General features: G+C 47.4%; 1 protein-coding gene across 1 annotated transcript; it reads left to right on the plus strand.

The window, feature by feature from the left end:
- Positions 1–246: 246 nt before the first annotated feature.
- Positions 247–5,307, plus strand: LOC133778055 (DNA replication licensing factor MCM2). Its single transcript, XM_062217878.1, has 17 exons — positions 247–534; positions 611–789; positions 886–1,046; positions 1,145–1,334; positions 1,469–1,688; positions 1,777–1,984; positions 2,240–2,374; positions 2,483–2,674; positions 2,785–2,957; positions 3,040–3,228; positions 3,324–3,440; positions 3,662–3,746; positions 3,828–3,980; positions 4,078–4,203; positions 4,310–4,492; positions 4,803–4,964; positions 5,049–5,307. The coding sequence occupies exons 1-17, from the start codon at positions 326–328 to the stop codon at positions 5,157–5,159; spliced, it is 2,793 nt and encodes a 930-aa protein (XP_062073862.1). The 5' UTR covers positions 247–325; the 3' UTR covers positions 5,160–5,307.
- The last annotated feature ends 17,358 nt before the right edge of the window (positions 5,308–22,665 follow it).

Here is a 22,665-nt window from a genome sequence, read left to right on the forward strand (position 1 = left end):
AATGTAATTAATTGTAATTACCGTATATTTAGAACTTTTTTTTTTAGTTTACCGTATATTTGTAAATTTCCCTAAATATAAGGATATAATTGTCAACCAAAAAATAAGGATATACGGGCACGGGTTTCTCCTGTGGCCGGGAATATTACACGTGTAAGAAAGTTTTCCCGCTCTTATGATAATATCAATAAAGTTTTCCCGCTTAAAATAATAACAATAAAGTTCCCCGCCAAAATGAGATTTGGGGTTATAGGGTTTACAGTGAGCGAGGATAGGTTGGGTAACAAACGATTTTCATTTCACAAACCCTACACTACAGAGCACAATGTCAGGTAATCCGCCGTCGACGCCGGAATCACCAACATCAGTCGGTTTCAACACCGATCAACTTCCTCATACCAGTCGCACCTCCGAGAACTTCTCCGATGACGAAGAGGCTGCCGTCGATCCCGAAATCATCCGCGACGACCCTGAAGAGCTCCCTAATGAGGAGGAGGAGGAGGGAGAGGATCTCTTCCACGACAATTTCATGGAGTAAGTCTCCGGCTAAATCTATCCTGTCTTCCATTTTCATGGGTGGAAGCTTGATTTGTTCTTTATGTTTCTGCAGGGACTACCGCCGAATGGACGATAACGACCAGTACGAATCGGTCGGCCTGGATGAATCCCTCGAGGATGAGAGGGATCTCGATCAGATCATGGCTGACCGCAAGGCCGCCGAATCTGAGCTCGACGCTCGCGATGTTCTGTTGACCTCTCGCAAGCTTCCTCACCTTCTCCACGATCAAGGTTATCAAATCTGCTACTTTGAAGATTCTATAAATTTCTACTCTTTATTATGTTCTTATTCACCTTTTTGTTTAATTTATTTAAATTTTGTGGCAGACACCGACGATGATAGCTACAGGCCTTCCAAGAGGGCTAGGGCTGACTTCAGGCCTCCATCTGATGCCGATGGCTTACAGAGTTCACCAGGGAGATCGCAAAGAGCTCACTCCAGGGAAGATTTGCCCACTACTGATCAAACTGATGATGACCCCTTCGAGGTATGGTCTTAACCTCTATAATTAGGCAAATCAACTTCCCCGTTTATCATTTTGGCCTTGTCACCTCATATTTGTTCACATTTACTTCTAATACGTAGGATGATGATGATGAAGATGGCGAGTTTGAGATGTATCGTGTGCAAGGAACTCTTAGAGAATGGGTAACTAGGGATGAAGTCCGCCGTTTTATAGCCAAAAAGTTCAAGGAGTTTCTGCTCACTTACGTGAATCCAAAAAATGAAACTACTGATTATGAATACGTTCGGTTGATTAATGAGATGGTCTCAGGTACTGCCATCATTTACATACTTATATGAGAGAAGTGAAGTTGATTGTTTATGCTTGTTGCGTTAACCAAAGTTTAAGTTTTATGTTTTCTCTTCTTAACTTTGTTTTGTTAAATCGCTTAATTTCAATTGCAGCTAATAAGTGTAGCCTGGAGATTGATTACAAGCAATTTATCTATATCCATCCCAATATTGCCATCTGGCTGGCTGACGCCCCTCAATCTGTCCTGGAAGTCATGGAGGATGTTGCAAAAAATGTTGTCTTTAGTTTACATCCTAACTATAAAAATATCCATCAAAAGATTTATGTAAGGATCACCAACCTACCAGTGTATGATCAGATTCGGAACATAAGGTGCTGCATAAGAATTCATTTTTGTCCCACTTAGTTTGTCATTATTTTCTATTTGTCTTTAACATTTCATTCTTTTTGAGTTGTGCAGGCAGATCCATTTGAATACAATGATTCGTATTGGGGGAGTTGTGACCAGACGATCTGGGGTCTTTCCACAATTGCAACAGGTCAAGTATGATTGCAACAAGTGTGGGACGATTTTGGGGCCATTCTTTCAGAATTCATACTCTGAGGTGAAAGTTGGTTCTTGCCCTGAATGCCAATCAAAAGGACCCTTCACTATCAACATAGAGCAGGTGAGTACGTTATTTTCTTTACTTTTTCTCTAGGTAAGTATTAAGTATGAATATTGTTTTTGGGATTGTTACATATGCTTATTGTGAACATTCCAAAGAAGGCTGTAATGAATAAGTTAAATGAATAAAAAAACCAATATTGATTTAGGTGTTGAAAGAAACATTTCAATTATCAGCTAAGAAAGTACTTACTCTGGCAGAACCTGCAGAATACTTGTTTTTTATTTTAATGTACGCTTTCACACCTCTGTGCAGACAATATATAGAAATTACCAAAAGCTTACCCTTCAAGAAAGCCCAGGAATTGTACCAGCTGGCCGGCTTCCTAGATACAAAGAAGTGATACTGTTGAATGATCTAATTGATTGTGCTCGACCTGGGGAAGAGATTGTATAATTCTGGCCTTTAACTTATTATAGTGTTTGTTTCTTGGTCTAGCCTCTCGGTCAGTATTTGCAGACTTAAATATTCAGTTCTTTTCCATTTGATTTATTGCAGGAAGTTACAGGCATTTATACAAATAATTTCGACTTATCTTTGAACACAAAGAATGGGTTCCCTGTATTTGCTACTGTAGTAGAAGCAAACTATGTCACAAAGAAACAAGACCTCTTTTCTGCCTATAAACTTACTCAGGAAGACAAGAAAGAGATTGAGAAGCTGGCTAAAGACCCCAGAATAGGAGAAAGGGTTTGTTTTTGGAAACCTTTTAGTCTTACCATTTCCTTTCACATTATTGTTCAATTTTATCCATTAAGAATTGTTGTATTAACTGGACATTATATTCAATAAAAATGAAGATTGTCAAGTCGATTGCACCATCAATCTATGGTCATGAGGACATAAAAACTGCATTAGCCCTGGCTATGTTTGGAGGTCAAGAGAAGAATGTAGAGGGGAAACACAGACTACGAGGAGATATAAATGTACTTCTTCTAGGTGACCCCGGAACAGCCAAATCACAATTTCTCAAGTAAGAATTGGGGTTGATCAGTTTTTTAGTAATGAAGATAAGTAATAACCAATGATTCCTTTTTTTTTTTCATCTTTTTAAGGTATGTGGAAAAGACTGGACAGAGGGCTGTATATACTACTGGTAAGGGAGCTTCTGCAGTGGGGCTTACAGCAGCAGTGCACAAGGACCCAGTCACAAGGGAGTGGACTCTTGAGGGAGGGGCTCTTGTTCTTGCTGACAAAGGATTATGTCTTATTGATGAGTTTGACAAGATGAATGATCAGGACAGGTAAGGAAATCTGCACATTTGGAAATATGTCATTCTTTATAATTTGTCCCTGTGGCCCAACCAGGAATAAGTTTTGATCCTTTTTTTATTTTCAGAGTGAGTATCCATGAAGCTATGGAGCAGCAGAGCATTAGTATATCAAAGGCTGGGATTGTCACTTCACTCCAAGCACGCTGCTCTGTCATTGCTGCTGCAAATCCCGTTGGAGGAAGGTATGCAAAAGCAGATAACTTAATGTTAGGCTAGGCATGAACAATGAAACTTTGCTGGAGTGAATATACTTATTTGTTTGGCTGCAGAAAGTTATCTTTTCAGCTCATGAACTAACCATTCGTTTAGAAGGATGCTACTTCTACAGGACCATTTATCAGCATTTGCATTAGTACTTGCACACATTTTCTGAGATTTGACATTTTCTTTGTCTATATTCCAGATATGATTCCTCAAAAACATTTTCACAAAATGTTGAATTGACAGATCCCATCATCTCTAGGTTTGATATCCTCTGTGTTGTCAAGGTATATTTACAAACTCTCTTCTTAACTTAGTCACACTTGTATCAGTTCATATTGACATGGAAGGAAATTGATACATTGCAGGATGTCGTTGATCCAGTTGCAGATGAAATGCTTGCTAAGTTTGTAGTTGATAGTCATTTCAAATCACAAGCCAAGGGAGCTAATATGGAAGATAAGACTTTCAGTGAATCACAAGATGATGTCCAAATGTCAGGCGAAGCAGCAGATCCAGAGGTTTATAAAATGCCCCACTTGTCCTGCTGATCACTTCTATTTTTTTTCCTCTTTTTTCCTGTGCTTTTGAATTTAATTGTGATCTGTAACCTTACAGATACTTCCTCAAGATATGCTTAAAAAGTATATAACTTATGCCAAGTTGAATGTGTTCCCGAGGTTGCATGATGCTGATATGGAGAAACTTACTCATGTTTATGCTGAATTGCGGAGAGAATCCTCAGTGAGTTTCTCTGCTGTTTCTGTTTTGCTTGGAAATTTTAGTTGATGGTTTATCTAGTACTTAGATTATTTCTTTATATCAGTTTTTCTCATTTTTTTAATTCTAGAATGGACAAGGAGTGCCAATAGCAGTGAGGCACATTGAGTCAATGATTCGGATATCTGAAGCTCACGCAAGAATGCACCTCAGACAGCATGTAACTCAAGAAGATGTGGACATGTCAATTCGTGTTTTACTTGATTCATTTATCTCAACCCAAAAATTCGGTGTGAAGAAAGCTCTGGAAAAGGTATGAAAATGTCCACATTTCATTTAAGAATCAAGCTATGTAGATGTGGTAATGTTTGATATATTGTGGCATGCTACATAGAAATTGTAGTATTGAGCAAGGTTCAGTACTGGCAGGCAGTAATAGAGAAAACTGAATACACCTGTGATTCGAAATGATTTTCCAATTTTATTTTATTTTCAAAAGAGAACTGAATACCATTTATTAAAATTCCTTGTATTTAGATAAGCGTCTTTGGCCAAGAATCACCTGTTGTTTATGATTTTTTTTTGGGGGAATCTCATTTTTAAGTAAAAATTGTCAATTGCAGAGCTTCAGAAAGTATATGACTTTCAAGAAGGATTTCAATGAATTTCTCCTGCATCTTCTCCGCGAGCTTGTGAAGAATGCCCTGCATTTTGAAGAAATCGTGTCTGGAACTACTTCAGGGCTGACCCATATTGATGTGAAAGTAGAGGATTTGCAAATCAAGGTAAATTTGATCCCGTGACAAACCAAATGAATCTGTATCGTATATTTTGGCCTATGACTAAATTAACTTTTCTTCTTGTTGCAGGCCCAAGAACATGAGATCTATGATCTAAAGCCATTCTTTACCAGCATCAACTTTTCTCGAGCTAATTTTGTTTTGGATGAACAACGCGGATTGATAACTCATCGGCTATGATGGAATCTTTGAGAAGCAACATTTTAATTTGAATCATCGGACAAACTACCCAACTCTTTACTTAATTAGTCACTTTTAATTTCCTAACTCGCCCAATGTAATATACCTTATAAATCAATATTTTAAGGAGGGAATTACATTATATTTATATATTGTCGTTGGCATTTACAAATGATCTTTTGTACGACATGAAGGATTTTCTCGCGAGGCTTTTGTTGTTCTGATGGGCGTCGTTGATAATGGCGTAGCATCGGTGGAGTTTTCCCATAGCGTCCAGTCGCAGCAGAGACACAACTTGCTTTCTTCAGTTGTCTATTTAGTCGCTATGCTTAATTTGTAGTTGCACTATCTGCCAATATTAGTTGAACCTTAGGCAATTCCAAACTACCGGTTGGTTACTAAAACTTAGTAACAACTCTTTCACTGAAAGCTTTTTCAACAACCTCCCAGTGGGGCTCCAATGAATTTAGCATGAATTGGAATGGTTTATTAACACTATAGGCGCATAGACCAACCAGTAGGTGTAGTGATGTGTTTATTCTGCATCTTAGCTCAGCACAAAAGGTATGCGATATATTTGGTTTGTGATGTGTGTTGATATAGCAATAATTGAAGTCAACGTTAAAGTAGAAAGCATTTAACCTCGAATAAAACCCCCATGACATATGTTATCTATTACAAATATGCCAATGTAGCTGCAAGAAAAGGTAATTATCAAGTATCTAAATGCTATAATAAGGTGGCTGGGTGAAGCAACAATGAGGAAAGTAAGAAAGCTCTCATCCAATCAGAAACTCTTTTCAAGTTTTCTCCCTGCTCTCTCTCTCTTCAAACCATTCACACTGTCATCACCGTGCTTCATTAATCACCTTGCTTCCTAAACTACTTAATCACCCTGCTTTACTACATCACTCTGCTTTCCTAGATGTATAATGATCTTGTAATGTATAGTGACTGTTAATGTTAATGTACCTCTTACTATATTCACACTAGTCGGATTAGAACAGCTGAGATTGGTATGCCCAATTCTAACAGCCTATCTATATAAAGTCATTAAACTCATTTGTAAACTAACTTGATGTAAAAGAGTTATATTCATCAATTAAACCAAGAGAGCTGGTTTCCCGTGGAGTAGATTAGGATCACATAGATCGTAGTTGAACCACGTAAACATTGTGTACTTGAGTGTGTGATTCTGAGATAGTGTTTTGTTCTTGGGTGTTCTTGAAGGTTGATTACTGGTGTGTGAGATCTGAATAGTTTGCATAACAACTGGTATCAAGAGCCAGATCGTTCGAAGGGAGTTCTTGATTTCATTTTCAAGATTCTAGTGGACAACCAGAGAAGATGGGAAATTCAAAATTCGATCTTGAAAAGTTTACAGGGAAGAATGACTTTGGATTATGGAGAGTCAAGATGCGTGCTCTATTGGTACAACAAGGATAACATGATGCTTTGTTGGGAGAAAAGAAGCTGCTTGCAACATTGTCTGAGAAGGAGAAGATTGGTTTACTTGAGAAAGCACACAATGCTATTATGCTCAGCCTTAGTGACAAAGTGCTACGTGAAGTTTCAAAAGAAGTAACAACAAATGGTTTATGGCTTAAGTTGGCGAATCTTTACATGGTAAAATCTCTTGCAAATCGATAATTCTTAAAATAAAAGTTGTATACTTTTAAGATGACACCAGGAAAGAATATTGAAGATCATCTTGATGACTTCAATAAGATCAAGAAAACATTAGGCTCAAGGTTGAAGATGAAGACCAAGCCATCATAGCTCTTAACTCTCTTCCCACAGAAAGCTACGAGCATTTTGTGGACACCATGATGTATGGTAAAGGTTCATTAACATTAGAAGAAGTGCAGAATGCTTTAATGTCAAATGAGACCAAGCCATCAGAACAAAAGGAATAAAACACTGGGGATGGTTTACTGGTTTGAGAAAGCTTTCAAGAAGGAGAACAAAGGTTAGAATAATTAAAGTAAGGGGAAAAAAAATTCAAAGATCAAGAGAAGATGTTTTATCTGTAACAAAACTTTACATCTAAAGAAAGACTTTCCTATAATGAAAGATTACAATCACAAGAAGAGTGGAGATGCATATGTAGTTTCTGAAGGTGATTACAATGATGGTTATGGCAGTGCCAATTTACTGGTTGTAACAAAAGGGTGTTCAAATCATGGATGGGTCATTGATTCAGGATATTCTTTTCATATATGTCCTGATAAAAATCAATTCTCTGAATATCAAGCAATTAATGGAGGTACCGTGAAACTCGGAGATAATAGAGCATGTCCAATATTCAAAATAGGCACTATCAAGTTGAAATTAGAAGATATGAATGTTACTTAGTTGAAGGAAGTTCAACATGTTCCTGAATTAAAAAGAAATTTGAATTCTGTTGCTATGCTTGATCAGGATGGCTATCTAGTTAAGGTGGAGAATGGTCAACTAAAGGTTATCAAAGGTTCAATGATAATCATGAAAGGAGCAGCAATGAATGAAATTTATGTTTTACAAGGAGGCACTTCGAAACATCAAGTGAATATGGTATCCAAGAATGCAGAACACTCTACGGTCTGGCATAGAAGACTCAGGCATATCATTATAAGGGTCTGAAAATTCTCAGTGAGAAAGGGGTATATGGTAAAGATTAGATACAAGACTTGAGTTTCTATGACCAATGTATTCTTGGAAAATCAACCAGAGATAAATTTGGTGTTGGATTGCACAAGACCAAAGGCATTCTGGACTATTTGCACTCGGATTTATGGGGTCCATCAAGAAAAATTTCAAAAGGAGGTGCAAGATATTTTCTATCCTACATAGATGATTTTTTTAGACATGTATGGGTGTACATTTTAAAGAAAAAAAATGACGCATTTAGTAAGTTCAAAGAGGTAAAAATCATGCTTGAAAATCAAATTGGTAGAAAGATTAAAAAGCTTAGAACAGATAACGGGCTAGAGTTTTGTGCAGATGAGTTTAACCATTTTTGTAGAAAAGCTGGTATAGAAAGACACCTTATTGTACCTACCAAGGACTCCTCAGCAAAATGGACTACCTAAAAGGATGAACGAGACCATACTCGAAAAGGTCAGGTGTATGCTGATATATTCGGGTTTGCCTAAGACTTTTTGGGTAGAAGCTGTAGTTACAGATTGTGTAATGCCCCGAATTTCCTAATAGGGTTTATGTGACAGTCAGAATCCCGTGATCCGTAAGGGGAAAGACCGGGTAAGCTGTGCAATCCCACACCGCCTGGGGAAGGTCAAGTGTAATGATTCTAAGACTGTGTAGGTATGGGACTACACAGTTGAAGAGGGCTTAAATGGATTGATAGGTACTACCTATATCAAGAAGGTGCATCTTCTTTTCGGTAGCCCATCACTTGAGAACTCCATGGTTAAGCGTGCTTGACCTGGAGTAATCTAGGGATGGGTGACCTCCTGGGAAGTTTTCCCAGGAAGTGTGCGAGTGAGGACAAAGCACGCTGGAAAGACTCGTGTTGGTTTGTAGGGCCAGTCGTCATTCTAGAAAGCAGCCATAGTGATGTGGGGCGTCACAGTTTAGGACCTTGATTAGGAGGCCGGGAGGGCCATAATTGATTTATCGTGGTATTAAATGATTATATGCATGTTAATGTGAATTATATTATTATATGATGATAAATGCATGCATATGGGTGTATTTATAATCATAAGGGCATTTTGGTAAATTGGCCTGTTGAGGGCATATTTGTAAATTGGGTACATATTGTAATTTGTGAATGAGATTTTTTTATTATGGAGATATATTCGAGCTATTCAGCATGAGACGATCTTAGATTATTGAGTTAGCGGTTTTGTCATAATGGGGTCAATTATTGGGTAATAAGAATGTTTATTTGGTGATAAATTGGGAGTATTTGAGATCAGGATGAAATTCTGGAAGTTTTGACTATAATGTCCCCGGGGGTGTTTTCGGGACCCCGAGCCCTAGGTTTTATTTGAGGTTACTTAAGCTTGAAGTAGCTTGTCAGATAAGAACGTACGTTAGAAAATCTCTCTCTCCCTTCCCGATAGCTTATTTTACCGTTCGAAGCTTTCTTGAAGGAATCTTGAGTTCTAGGAGTCGGAATCAAGCGAGGGTCGAGGCATAGCGATCCTAGGAAAGATTAGAAGCTTCTTAACCGAATGATTTGACGGAAAACAACTCAATCAAAGGTAATCTAAGTTTGAAGTTATGAGTTTCTAAAGTTTTTAAGCTTAGAATTGGACTTTGTGAATTGTTGAGTTTTTGGTTGGTTTGAACCTTGGGTTTTGAGGGTTATGGAGCTTTGGGAAGCTTGAGAACTTTGTTTTGATGATTGGGGAATGTTTGGGAATGATTTTGGAAGCTTTGAGAAGTTGAAAACACGTTTGGGAATGGCCCAGGATTGGGGGCTGCAGCCCTGTTCTTGGGCGCCGCGGCCCTAGCTCGATGAAGAAGGAGAGGTGGTTTTGTTTTGCTGGGCGCCGTGGTCCTTGGTGTTGGGCACCGCAGCGCTTGCTTCAGGAAATTCTGGGGGGCCGCGGCTCAAGGTGCCAGGGCCGCAGCCCTTGCCCTGTTTTCACCCTGTTTGCTCGTTTTGACCCCGGGAACTTAGCTATAGGCCTCGGGAGTGTTCCTACTACTTGGATTAGTTTGGATTGTTGTCTCGGAGGCTAGATTTTGGTTTGGTAACCTATGTTGATCATTTTTATTGATGGTGTCCCATATTTGGTTATGACTAGGTGACCGCTAAGGGCTTAAAAGTTGATCGTTCTCAAGGGTCGTTCTTATATTGGTTCTAGCTCGAATCTGAGGTAAGAAAACTGCACCCTGTATATATGTGACATGCATGGTTGTTCTGAATGCATGTTGATTGATTAAATATGACATGCGTGGTTATTGTTGGTGCATGTTGGGTGGCTAAATATGATGCATGTGATGCACGAGAAACATGTGATTAGGACATGCTTTATATACTGAGTATGATATTGTTCAGAGCTTGAGCCTCTGTGTTCATGCATGGTCCTAATTGTATTAGTACTTGTTAAGTAAGCACGCTGAATGCCTTGTATATGGGTATTGGATATGTGATATATGTTTGGTGGCATTGCTTACTTGTTTATGACACTGACTAGTCAGGGACACTGACCTAAGAGTCAGAAATGGCACAGCGTCATGAACGTCGAGCCAAATGAAGATTAGATCTAATCGATATCAGTGTTGAATGGCTCTAAGGCATTAACGCTGGACCAACTCTAAGGTCGACGAACTTATAAGCGCTTGTCTAGTCTAAGACTAGTTACTAGAGCCGGGGCCTAGGGCCCAGGTGACTGCTTGTCACACGGCTAGGGAACGATGTTCCAAGGTTATGACTCTATGGTCATGAGGAAGGTTATGTTGGTGACTAATCACCATGCACCTACCCTATTTAAGTTATGGAAGGTTCACTTATTTGTTAAGCCCTGGTGATCCTATCGTCACATGGCTAGAGGGGGCTGTACCCACTTTTGTGACTTTTGCGACTGTCACCTATTGGTTTGGGCTAAGAGTCCTGGATGATTATTAGGATCATTGGTTGATGTATTATACTCAACATTGCATTTCTATATTGAGGCTAAGGGTCCTGGATGATTATTATGATCATTGGTTGATGTGTTATACTCAACATTATGTGGATCTGTTGCCTGCTGGAATAGGGCTATATCTACTAGGCGTGTGCCTTATAATTCGATGACATGTTATAACTGTTCATGAGCATATTAAGATTTCTTGCTGGGCTTCGGATCACGGGTGCTATGTGGTGCAGGTAAAGGCAAAAGAAAGTTGGACCATACTTGAGTTGGAGAGCTTAGGTGATGATGTGTACATATGCAGATGCTCGTCCACCACGACCGAGGTTTGAAGAGGAACTAGGGTTAAACCCTGTTTTGCCGAATAGAACGGCCTGTTGTAAATATTTTCTTGTAGTAGACTCTGAAATTATAATTTTGGGATCCCAACATATATATTAAATGTTCTAATAAAACGTTATATCTTATCCAAAATTTTTAATCCCTAAACTGCTAATCATACTTAGTTACACGATTTTGGCCAAATGACTCGATTAGCGAGTTTAGCACTGTTTACAAGGCACACCGTAACGGTCCCTGGAGTTTAGGGTGTTACAGCTTGCTACCTCATCAACCATTGAATTCAAAACCCCTATAGAAGTTTGGTCTAGACTTACAACAAACTGTGGAAACTTGAGGATTTTCGGTTGTGTGGCATATGCTCACATGAAGCAAGATAAACTTGAGCCTATAGTAAGAAATTGTATCTTCATTGGGTATCCAGAAGGTGTTAAGGGTTACAAAATGCGGAGCATAGAGCCAGGAAATCATCAAAATTTATTTATTAGCCGAGATGTTATCTTTGAAGAAGGTAAATTGTAACGTCCCAAATTACCTAATAAGGCTTAGGGCCTTGATTAGGGGGCCAGGATGGCAAATTAAGGAAATTATGTGTTTATGTGATATATATGTGTAACATTATATGATGATGTGCATTATATTATAATATGACTTGATATGCATGTTTATGTGTATTAAATATGCATGTGGGCCCGTTTATGATTAAAAGAGCAATTTTCGTAATTTGGCCCTGTTATCCCCATTTCCTGCATGGGCTCGAGGCCTTCGTCCAGGCCCATTGTCAGGGGCCATGTAAGCATGCGGGCCCGGCCCGAGGCCTCTTGGTACGGAGAGTGTTCAAGAGGAGGGGTATGGACCGGGGATGCATGTCCGGGCCCATTGGAGGGGTCCGACATGTCCCTCTGGGTCCGTCATTCGGGACGATAGTCCGGGCGATGTACAGAGCGTTCGGTCCCCTGCGGCCTACGCGTCCGGGTCCCGGACCCTGATACGGTCCGGGCCTGTGGTAAACGAAGCGGGACAAAGGTAAACGGACCCGGATCACCTCACCCCCGGTTGAAGGGGTCAAGCGTCCAGGACCCTGAAGCCGCCTCACTCCTCGTGGGCGTTGTCCCCACTTTTCACCTGCAGAAAAGGCCACCTCAGGATTGCACGCCGTTGTTTCAGGTTTGCGCTGTCAAGTACTCTGACTGGTCTTGTCTCCTGAATCTGCCTCGTAACTCGAAGTGTCCAGACCAAAAGCACCGTTTTTTCGGGCGAGATATAGTTCTTGAGTCAACTTGTTGGGCCTTAGCTGGTCTGGAATTCATGTATGTTGTAACTTTTGTATTGGGCTTCCTCTGAAGAGGCCAAGAATATCCATATCTCTGATGGGCCCGGGTTGTACCCGGCCCAGACCCAGTGTTCCCATAAGCCTATAAATACAAGCTACTGAACACTGTAAAATCTCTCTCTCTTCACCAAAAATACAGTAACTCTGTCAAAATATAGAGAAAAACTCCATTGTAAAAGGTTCTTCAAGCTCTAATAATATAGACTCGTGGACTAAGGCTAGTTAACGCCCCAACCACGTAAAAACCCCGTGTTAATCCTCTGCTTTCATTATAATTATCATTAAATAATAGTTATTAATAGAGTTGCCGAAAATCTCGGTTAACAGTTTGGTGCTTTCATTGAGAGCTGAAGGAAGCTAGTGCTAACGACAGGCCTTTACTACAATGGTGAACACACGACACACCACCTTCGACCCTAGCAATCCAGAGCAAGGCAACAGAGAGCCATTGCCTTCATAGCATATCCCTCAGGATCTACCCGAGAACGCGCCTCCTTAAACATCTCACCAAGACGAGTCACAAGACTACAAGGGTGGGACAGAGTACGAAGAGGAAAACGAGGAGTATTATGAAGAGGAAAATGAGGGGGAGTACCACGACGGAGCTGCGGATCCCAAGACCCCCGAGAGAGAGCCCGATCAGCAAGACTTGGAGGTGACCAGACTAAGGCAGCAAGTCCTGGATCAGGAAGCCAGGATCGCTGAACAAGCAAAGGCGCATCGACGGATGCAAGAGTCTCTCCAAGCCCTGCAGGCACTCATGGCCGCGCAGGGTCCGGTAGCCAACCCCGCAACTGGCCCACTTCCAGAAACGCAACAACCTGCCCCACGAGAGCAAGCAGGGGTCCCCGGAGGTGCCAGCCCGGTCCCTCCCCCGGAGCCTTTTCCCGAGCCAGCTCTAGGAGGCCCGGACAGGGAGCGACATAAGACCCGGGAGAAGACCACCCCCGTCGCGAAAGCCGGGACCCGTTCCCGGCCGCTACCTAGGAAAGAGAAGGTGCGCCCCATCCCAGGATGAGGCCACCCGATCGATCCGCAGGGGACGCGGCCACGGAATGCACAGCCTCGACACGCCCCAGGGCGAGACGGGCGGGAAGGATCTTTGCACCCGAGTGCCTCGGTTAACAAGAACCGTCAGGAACGGCCTCGCCGCGAGGAACGTCATGCCCTCAGTTCAGGGGACGACACTTCCCGGATAGACTTACGCGATGGACTGAACGCTCAGAAGGAGCGGGCCCGCAAGGAAAAAATCCTCCCCCGAGACGGCAACCTCAGGAACAACATCAACGATAGGAGGAACGAGAGAATCCCCCTGGAGGATGGCATGGCCAGGCAGCTCATGGAGCAGATGGCCGCATTGAAAAAGGTCACGGATTGCCTGGTCCGCAAGCAAGAGGGCGCAGACACCGACTCCGACAAAGAGGATAAAGAGCCCTGCGCAAGGCACATCCTGGACGCCGTACTCCCCAAGGGGTTCAAGATGCCAAGCCTCACTGCCTATACTGGAAACACCAACCCCAGAGACCATCTGTTCCGGTACAACCGACTCATGACAGTGGCCCATGTCAGCGATGACGGCAAATGCCTCTGCTTCTTGATCACTTTGGGCGGTCCCACCGAAGAGTGATGGAAGAGGCTTAAACCGGGGTCTATCCAATCCTGGTCCGGGCTGCAGTCAGCGTTTCGAAAGCAGTTCGTGGCCGCCATGAGGATGGATATGCAAATCAGCGCCCTCGCAAATATTAAGCAACTCCTCGTGGAGACACTGAGGGCCTACATCCAGCGCTTTACTGAAGAAGCCTCCAAGACGAAAGTAGACGACGGACAACGCCTGGTGGCACTACAGTCCGGAATCCGGGCCGGGTCCCCCCTTTGGGATGACATGCAGTGTAGCAAGGCAGCTACCCTGGAAGAGTTCATCAGGAGGGCCCAAGGATTCATCAACTGGGAGGAAGCTCAGATCCAGGCTTTCGGGTGGCCTCCGGCCCCGCAGCCCATCCCCCAGTCGTTCCCGGGTTACGAGGGGCAGTTCCCGGCGCAGCCCTACGCGCCCCCCATTGCCCCTGGATCGGTCGTCGCACCTGGGGTTAGCTACACCCCTACGATGTACGGCCCTGCCACTTCGGGGTACGCCCCGGCCCAATCCACCCACTTCTCCGGTTATGGCGTCGCGCCGGCAGGACACAGCATGGCCCCTGTCGGGGGCCAGCAGTCACAAACAGGAGTGACCGAGGCAAGCGTGAATCCCTCCCGGGGGAAGCGATCGGGAAAAGGCCAGAACCGGCTCGAGCCGGTCAAGAAGGGGAAGAGGGGCTACGAGCCCCAATATTCAGAATACACCAACCTAGTGGACACCAGGGAGAACATCTATCTGGCGACAGAGAGGGCGGTCCACTACCGGAAGCCTAGCCCCATGTTTAAAGGGGGAAGGAATCCGAGAGACACCAGCAAAAGGTGCGCCTATCACAAGGATGTGGGCCACACCACCGATGAATGTCGGCAGCTCAAGGATGAGATTGAAAATCTCATCAAGCTGGGGCACCTCCACCAGTGGGTAAGGATGCCCGTGGGAGTCCCGGGCATGTCAGCAAGCCCCGGGCAACCCGCGGCCCCGAGAACGACTCGGGCATACCCCCCCCCCCCCCAAGGGAGGGTATGCATAGGGACCCCCGGCGCAGGCCCCTCAGGGGGCCCCCGCCGCGCAAGTTCCCGGCCCCGGAATGCCTTATCCCTCCGGGGCAGCACCCCCTCGAGTTGACGGACATGTGGCAACCATCTCGGGCGGACCTCACCTGGGAGGGCCATCAAGGAATGACCAAAAGCGCTACCTAAGCGAGCTGGACCACGACCAGGAAGTTTGCGCCCTTGTCCAGGCTCCGGCTCAGTGCCCTAAATTGATAAACCTCCCCATCACCTTCACGGAGGACGACGCCTGCAACGTCCACTTTCCGCACCATAACCCGCTGGTCATAGATGCTCAAATCGCCAACAAGTTGGTGTCCCGCGTGTTGGTGGATGACGGAAGTTCCGTCAACCTGTTGTTCAAGCCCGCTTTCACCGCCATTGGCTTGACGGAAGCGGATCTGGCATCCTGCCCGACCCAAATTTACGGCTTCAACGGAGATGCGCTTCTCCCCATGGGAAAGATCCAGCTGCCGGTTATGCTGGGGGGTGAATTGCAGCACTCGTTCAAGTTCTGCACCTTTGTAGTGGTGGACTGCCCCACCGCTTACAACGTCATTTTTGGCCGGCTCGCACTGGTCGAGTTCGGGGTCATCACCTCCATCCGCCATCTTTGCATGAAGTTCCCATGCGACAACGGAGGGGTAGGGATCGTCTGGGGAGACCAAAAGAGCGCCAGGAAGTGCTACCATGTCTCCGCCCGACCCATATACATGGTCTGAGAGGAACCCGTCGAACCAGTTCCCCTCCCTCCTGCTGAGAGGATGGTCCAGGAAGAGGACGACCTGGACCCGCAGATAGGGGACGATTGCGTCCTGGAGCCAATGGACGAAATAGAAGAGGTGTGCATCAGCGAAACCGATCCGACCTGGATCATCCAAGTCGGAAAAAGCCTGCCGGCAGACATTCGGGCCGCCGTCATCGCCCTAGTTAAGGGAAACCAGGACCTTCTGGCCTGGTCCCACTCCGACATGACCGGGATCGACCACAATATCATTTGCCACGCGTTAAGTATTGACCCTAACGTGACCCTGGTCCGCCAGAAACGCCGGCCTTTGGGGACAGAGAGGGCCGAGGCCCTTAGACTGGAGGTTGAGAAGCTGTCTTTTATCAACTTCATACGCGAGGCTGTGTACCTCGTGTCGCTGGCCAATCCCGTCCTGGTGCCGAAACGGAACGGGACCTAGAGAACGTGCATTGACTTCACGGACCTCAACAAAGCCTGTCCGAAGGACTGTTTCCCGCTCCCCCAGATCGACCAAATAGTGGATGCCACATCTGGATACGAGATCTTGAGCTTCATGGACGCTTACTCCGGCTACAATCAGATCTCTATGCATGCGGCTGATCAGGAACACACCAGTTTCCAAACCGACAAGGGAATCTATTGCTACATAGTCATGCTTTTCGGACTCAAGAATGTAGGAGCAACTTACCAAAGACTCATCAATCGGATGTTTCGGGCCCAGTTAGGGCGAAACATGGAGGTATACATCGATGATATGCTGGTCAAGTCTAAGACATCCCGGAACCATTCGGGCGACTTGGCGGAGGCTTTCGCGGTTATCCGGAAGTACGGGATGAAGCTGAATCCTAAAAAGTGCACTTTCGGCGTGGCTTCTGGGAAGTTCCTGGGTTTCATAGTGAGTTTCTGGGGAATAGAAGCCAATCCGGATAAGATTAAGGCACTGATCGACATGGCCTCTCCTCGGAAGCACAAGGACGTGCAAAGCCTGACAGGGCGAGTAGCCGCCCTGAGCCGTTTCGTTTATAAAGCCACGGACAAGTGCGTCCCGTTCTTCAACGTCCTTCGGGGAAGCCAGCGTTTCGAGTGGTCGCCCGAGTGCGAAGAGGCCTTCCGGAAGCTGAAAGAGCACCTGGCCAAAGCCCCAATCCTGGCGAAACTGGTAGAGGGGGAGCTCCTGTATCTATACCTGGCCGTGACTGAGCACGCGATCAGCGCCGTGTTGGTGCGAGAGGAAGAAAGGACACAACTACCGGTGTACTATGTAAGCAAGCGGTTGCTAGACGCTGAATCTCGATACCCATTGATCGAAAAGTTGACTTTCTGCCTGCTGATGGCGTCCCGGAAGCTTCGACCTTACTTTCAGGCCCACGCCATAAAGGTCTTAACCAACCATCCCCTGCGGCAGGTGTTACAGAAGCCCGAGTCATCGGGAAGACTCCTGAAGCGGGCCATGGAGCTGAGCCAATTCGATATATCTTACGTGCCCAGGGTGTCCATCAAGGGACAGGCCCTGGCCGATTTCATCGTCGAATGTTCCGGGATTTCTTCGGAAGACAATATTCCCGAAGCCCCCGCGGCACCTGTGTGGAAAATCTTCGTGGATGGAGCCTCGAACGAGAATGGGGCCGGGATCATCTTGGTATCACCACAGGGGCACCAGCTACAAAATGCCCTCCGTTTCCAGTTCAAAGCGTCGAACAACGAAGCGGAGCATGAAGCTGTCCTAGCCGGCCTGCGCTTGGCCCGGGAGGTAGGGGCAGCGAACCTGTAAATTTACAGCGATTCCCAGTTAGTCGTCAGACAAATTTCAGGGGAGTATCAGACCAAAGGAGAGAGAATGGAGGCATACGTGACTCAAACGAGGGAAATGCTACAGGCGTTCGCAGCACATTCCATCCGCCAGATCCCCCGGGAGCAGAATGTCTTCGCGGACACACTAGCAAAGCTGGCCACCGACGCTGAGTCAGAGCTTGCCGGACTGGTCCCCGTCAATCATCTCCCCATCCCAAGCATCAGGGCCCCCGCGATCCACACCGTCGATCACTCCACTTCCTGGATGGGATCGCTGATCCGCTATCTGTCTGTCGGGGAGGTTCCAATCGACCGGGCCGCTGCCAGGAAACTCCAGTACCAAGTCCACCGTTACGTCATGATGGACAGAAAGCTCTATCGCCGAGGTTTATCCATGCCTTACCTCAGGTGTGTGTCCGGGACTGAGCTGGGCGCCATCATGCATGAGGTGCATGAAGGTTTTTGCGGAGATCACACTGCCAGGCCCAGTCTGTCCAAAAAGATCCTGCGCCAAGGATACTTCTGGCCAACCATGAAGAAGGATTGCATTGAATACGTCCGCAAGTGCGAACAGTGCCAGAGGTACGCGAAGGTACCACGGGCCCCCCCGACAGAGATAACCCTGATGAATAGCCCCTGGCCCTTCGCAGTGTGGGGGATCGATCTCGTCGGGTCTCTCCCGACCGGAAGAGGAGGGGTAAAGTACGCCATCGTGGCCGTGGACTACTACACGAAGTGGGTTGAGGTGGAGCCCATGAGCACAATCACTTCCAAAAAGGCCTTAGACTTCGTCATCAACAACATAGTGTGTCGATACGGCCTCCCCTATAAAATTGTGTCTGACAACGGGAAGCAGTTCGACAGCGCCCACTTCACGGATTTTTGCGAAAGGCACGGTATAGTGAAGAGCTTCTCCGCGGTTGCCAGACCCCAGGCAAACGGGCAGGCAGAAGCCGTGAACAAAATCCTAAAGGGGACACTGAAGAAAAAGCTCCAGGCCTGCAAGAGCAAATGGCCCGAGGAACTCCCCCGCGTACTATGGGCTTACCGGACGATCGAGTGGACGTCAACCGGACACACCCCCTACTCTATGGTCTATGGATGCGAAGCCGTCATCCCAATCGAAACGACCGTCCTGTCCCACCGACGTGACACGTATGACCCCACCCAGAACCACGCCTTACTCCAAGAATCACTAGATCTCATCGAAGAGATCCGGGAAGAGTCGCAGGTGCAGGTGATGATGTACAAAGGCAAGATCGCGCTACACTTCAACTCCAAAGTCAAGAGCCGTAAGTTTGGAACCGGCGACCTGGTCTTGCGAAGAGTCTTCCCTGCCACTCAAGATCCGGGAGTGGGGGTTCTGGGCCCAAATTGGGAGGGGCCATACGAGATCCAACACGAGGTGTGTCCCGGGACGTACCGCTTAAAGCGGCTCGATGGCTCGGAAGTCCCACGAGCCTGGAATGCGGAGCATCTCCGTAAATACTATCAATAGTCAGGGAGCCTTTCCCAGTTTAATATTTTCGTTGTAAACAATGTACGCCTCAGGGCAAACCTTTTTCAAACAATGGAAATGTCGTGTGCAAAACGTCATAAAACAAAGAAAAAATATTGTGAAACCATGCTATTCTTTCTCAAGTGACCCCATACCCGTCTCCGCTCACTTGTGGGGGGTATCCCGGGTGTAGGCAAACACCTGGCGGGGCGCAAGCTTAGGCTAGTCCGAGCTCGGACCACCAAGGTCCGGGAAATGCAAACCACTCGATCCCACCCCGGACAAACAATTTCCGGGGAAGTAAAATAAAGGGGATCGAGCTGGAGACTGATCTCACCCTGGACGAACGATGTCCGGGGGTATAAAATAAAGTGGATCGAGCCCGAAGCCGGTCCCGCCCCGGACGAACGAGGTCCAGGGATATAACATAAAGAGGATCGACCCAAGGCCGGTCCCGCCCCGGACGAACGAAGTCCGGGGGTATAAAATAAGGAAGGATCGGACCCGAGGCCGGTCCCGCCCTGGACGAACGACATTCGGGGAAGTAAAATAAAGAGGCCCGAGCCCAAGGCCGGTCCCACCCCGGACGAACGACGTCCGGGGGTATAAATTATAGGACCAAGCCCAAGGCCGGTCCCACCTCGGACGAACGACGCCCGGGGGTATACAAAAGAGGATCGAGTCGAAGGCCGGTCCCCCCCCCCCGGACGAACGACGTCCGGGGGTATATGTTAGAGGACCGAGCCCAAAGCCGGCCCCACCCAGGACGAACGATGTCCAGGGGTATAACGTAAAGAGGATCGACCCAAGGTCGATCCCACCCCAGACGAACGATGTCTGGGGGTATAAAATAAAGTGGATCGAGCCCGAAGCCGGTCCCGCCCCGGACGAACGAGGTCCAGGGATATAACATAAAGAGGATCGACCCAAGGCCGGTCCCGCCCCAGACGAACGATGTTCGGGGGTATAAAATAAGGAAGGATCGGACCCGAGGCCGATCCCTCCATGGACGAACGACGTCCGGGGAAGTAAAATAAAGAGGCCCGAGCCCAAGGCCGGTCCCACCCCGGACGAACGACGTCCGGGGGTATAAATTATAGGACCGAGCCTAAGGCCGGTCCCACCCCGGATGAACGACGTCCGGGGGTATACAAAAGAGGATCGAGCCGAAGGCCGGTCCCCCCCCGGACGAACGACGTCTGAGGGTATAAATTAGAGGACCGAGCCCAAAGCCGGTCCCACCCCGGACGAACGATGTCCAGGGGTATAACGTAAAGAGGATCGACCCAAGGCCGATCCCACCCCGGACGAACGATGTCCGGGGGTATAAAATAAAGAAAGATCGGAACCAAGGCCAGTCCCGCCCTGGACGAACGACGTCCAGGGAAGTAAAATAAAGAGGACCGAGCCCAAGGCTCGTCCAGTCCGGACAATTGATGTCCGGGAGACAGAAGCATCGGGTTTGCCCCAGGGCAAAGCCATAGCCAAAAACTGATAAAAGGGGAACAGTTATCCAAGTTAACCCAAGCCCCGAGGGCCCTGGACTGGGTGCCAGGATTAAAAACTTGGAAAGTTAAGTCGTTGGGTCTAGTCCAGGCCGTTGGAACCGGAACTAAACCCTTGCAATCAGTTAATTGAGGAAACAAAATGAAATTTCTACTTCGAACAACGAAAGGAAGCCTTCATAAAAACCAAAGAAGGTAGCAGTGTTTTAAATTTAATTACAAGCCCAAAAACACTAATGAAACTACAAGGCCGGGGTTCGGGCCTACAGCGCATCCGCCCGGAGGTCCGCATCCTCCCTCTCCTTGGCCTCGTACTTGGCCCGCTTTGACTCGGGATCAGGGAAGACAAGGGGATTCATAATCTTATCCTTGCACCAGGCCATGTAGATGGCCTTGTCAAAGGTGAAATCCAATAGGCCCTCGGCCTCCTCCTTTTCACGACGGGTCATTTCGTGCGCCGCCTTCTCCTGAAGCAGAGAATCGCCCAGTTCGCAGACTCGGGCTTTCAAGGCCTGGATCTCCTCCTTATCCAGAGCGGACTGAGCCGCGGCCGTCTCCAAGAGCGTCGCCCGTTCATCGGCCTCCTTTGTCTTCCGTGACAACTCCTCTTCCAACCTGGCCTTGGCGCGGTCGAGGTCCTCGCGCTCTGCCTTTACACGGGCCACCTCTGCCTGGACGCGGGCCGTCTCTCGGCCAAGAGCCTCCTTGGCGGCCTCCCTCTGATTCACGGCCGCCTCCAACTCCAGCTTGGCCGTCTCCATCTTCATGGCAAGCTCGGCCACCAGATCGGCACTCCATTGGGACAACAGGTCAACCTGGACCAAAGAAAAGTTAGAAAATAAAACCCTCATCAACAAGTAAGGGACGGAGTGTAAGAGAAGTTAAAGTTACCGCGGTGGCCTGGTGGCGGAGAGCCTGGGAGATGAACAGTACGTTCGGGTTGGCTATCGTGGCGTACCTCTTGAGCAGAAGGTTGGACATGGTGCTCCCAACCTGGTCCAGCAGGTCAGCCGCCAGGGGGGCCGTGTCCTGGCCGAGTTTAGGGCGGAAGCCCGCTTCGGCGGCTGGCCGGTCCACGATCGGCTGAGAAGCGCTGAACTCGGCAGGACGCTCCGCGAATTCAACCTGACAACGGATCGTCAGGGCCTTGTAAGTTTCGTCCCTCTAGCACCGGCCATTTTCCTAGGTCCGGTTGATTAGCCGGGACTGCTCATCCCGCAGGGCTGACTCCCCCTCCTCGAGAAGAGTCAGGCGTAGGGGGAGAACCGGCGGTGCAGGGATTTCCTTCGCGGCCAGCCGACTTTCCCCATGTGAATCCTCAGTCGAGCTGGCTCGCCTCGTCCGGGGCCTCTTCCCGGTGTTGCCCTCTTCGGCGCCAGCATCTGGGCCCCTCTTCCTGGAGCTCCGGCTGACAGCCGCGCCCGCCTCCAAGTCAATCACGGGGGGCGGGGCGGAGGCGGAGTTTGCGGTAGGCTCTACGGCCCGAAAAGGGACCATGGCCAGGGCACCTTCATCGGGGCGAAGCTCCGTCCCGGACAATTCCTTGGCAAGGTGGAGCTCCGGGCCCGTCGCCTCGTTGTTCTTCCTGGCTGCCTTCTTGGCCGCCCTTTCCTTGAGGAGTCGCCTTATTTCGCTGGCAAGGGTTGACATATCGGTGTCCCCTGCAAAAGTACAGAAAAAAGGGAGTTAGGACGATAAAGCAATCAGATAAAAACACACAAATCAAAGTTAGAAATGACCCGGGGCGAACCCTCGTCTGTGCCCCGGGCATGACTCAATTCTTCTAAAGCAAACGAATGGACCCGATCCCCTATGTTGTCCGGATTCAGGAAGCCCCCGTACTGGAGGAACCCGAATAAGAACATGAGGACCTCCGAGCCTACGGGGATGGGAATTGAAGGTCTCATCTCCCCGTCGGGCCCAAGCGTGGGGCCTGGGGGTACTAGCCTATCCCTAGCTAAGTCCCCAACTCGGGGAGCATAAGTTAAGATTAAAGGGGAGTTACCTCGCCCCGATACACTAGCC

The sequence above is a fragment of the Humulus lupulus genome, chromosome 5, assembly GCF_963169125.1.
Source record: "Humulus lupulus chromosome 5, drHumLupu1.1, whole genome shotgun sequence".
Lineage (NCBI taxonomy): Eukaryota > Viridiplantae > Streptophyta > Magnoliopsida > Rosales > Cannabaceae > Humulus > Humulus lupulus.

What these genes read in the sequence shown, in the direction of transcription:
- LOC133778055 (XM_062217878.1), top strand. Translation starts at nt 326, where the DNA reads ATGTCAGGTAATCCGCCGTCGACGCCGGAATCACCAACATCAGTCGGT. An exon ending in CTGATGATGACCCCTTCGAG is followed by an intron (nt 1,047 to 1,144) that starts GTATGGTCTTAA and finishes TCTAATACGTAG; the next exon opens with GATGATGATGATGAAGATGG. An exon ending in GCGAAGCAGCAGATCCAGAG is followed by an intron (nt 3,981 to 4,077) that starts GTTTATAAAATG and finishes GTAACCTTACAG; the next exon opens with ATACTTCCTCAAGATATGCT.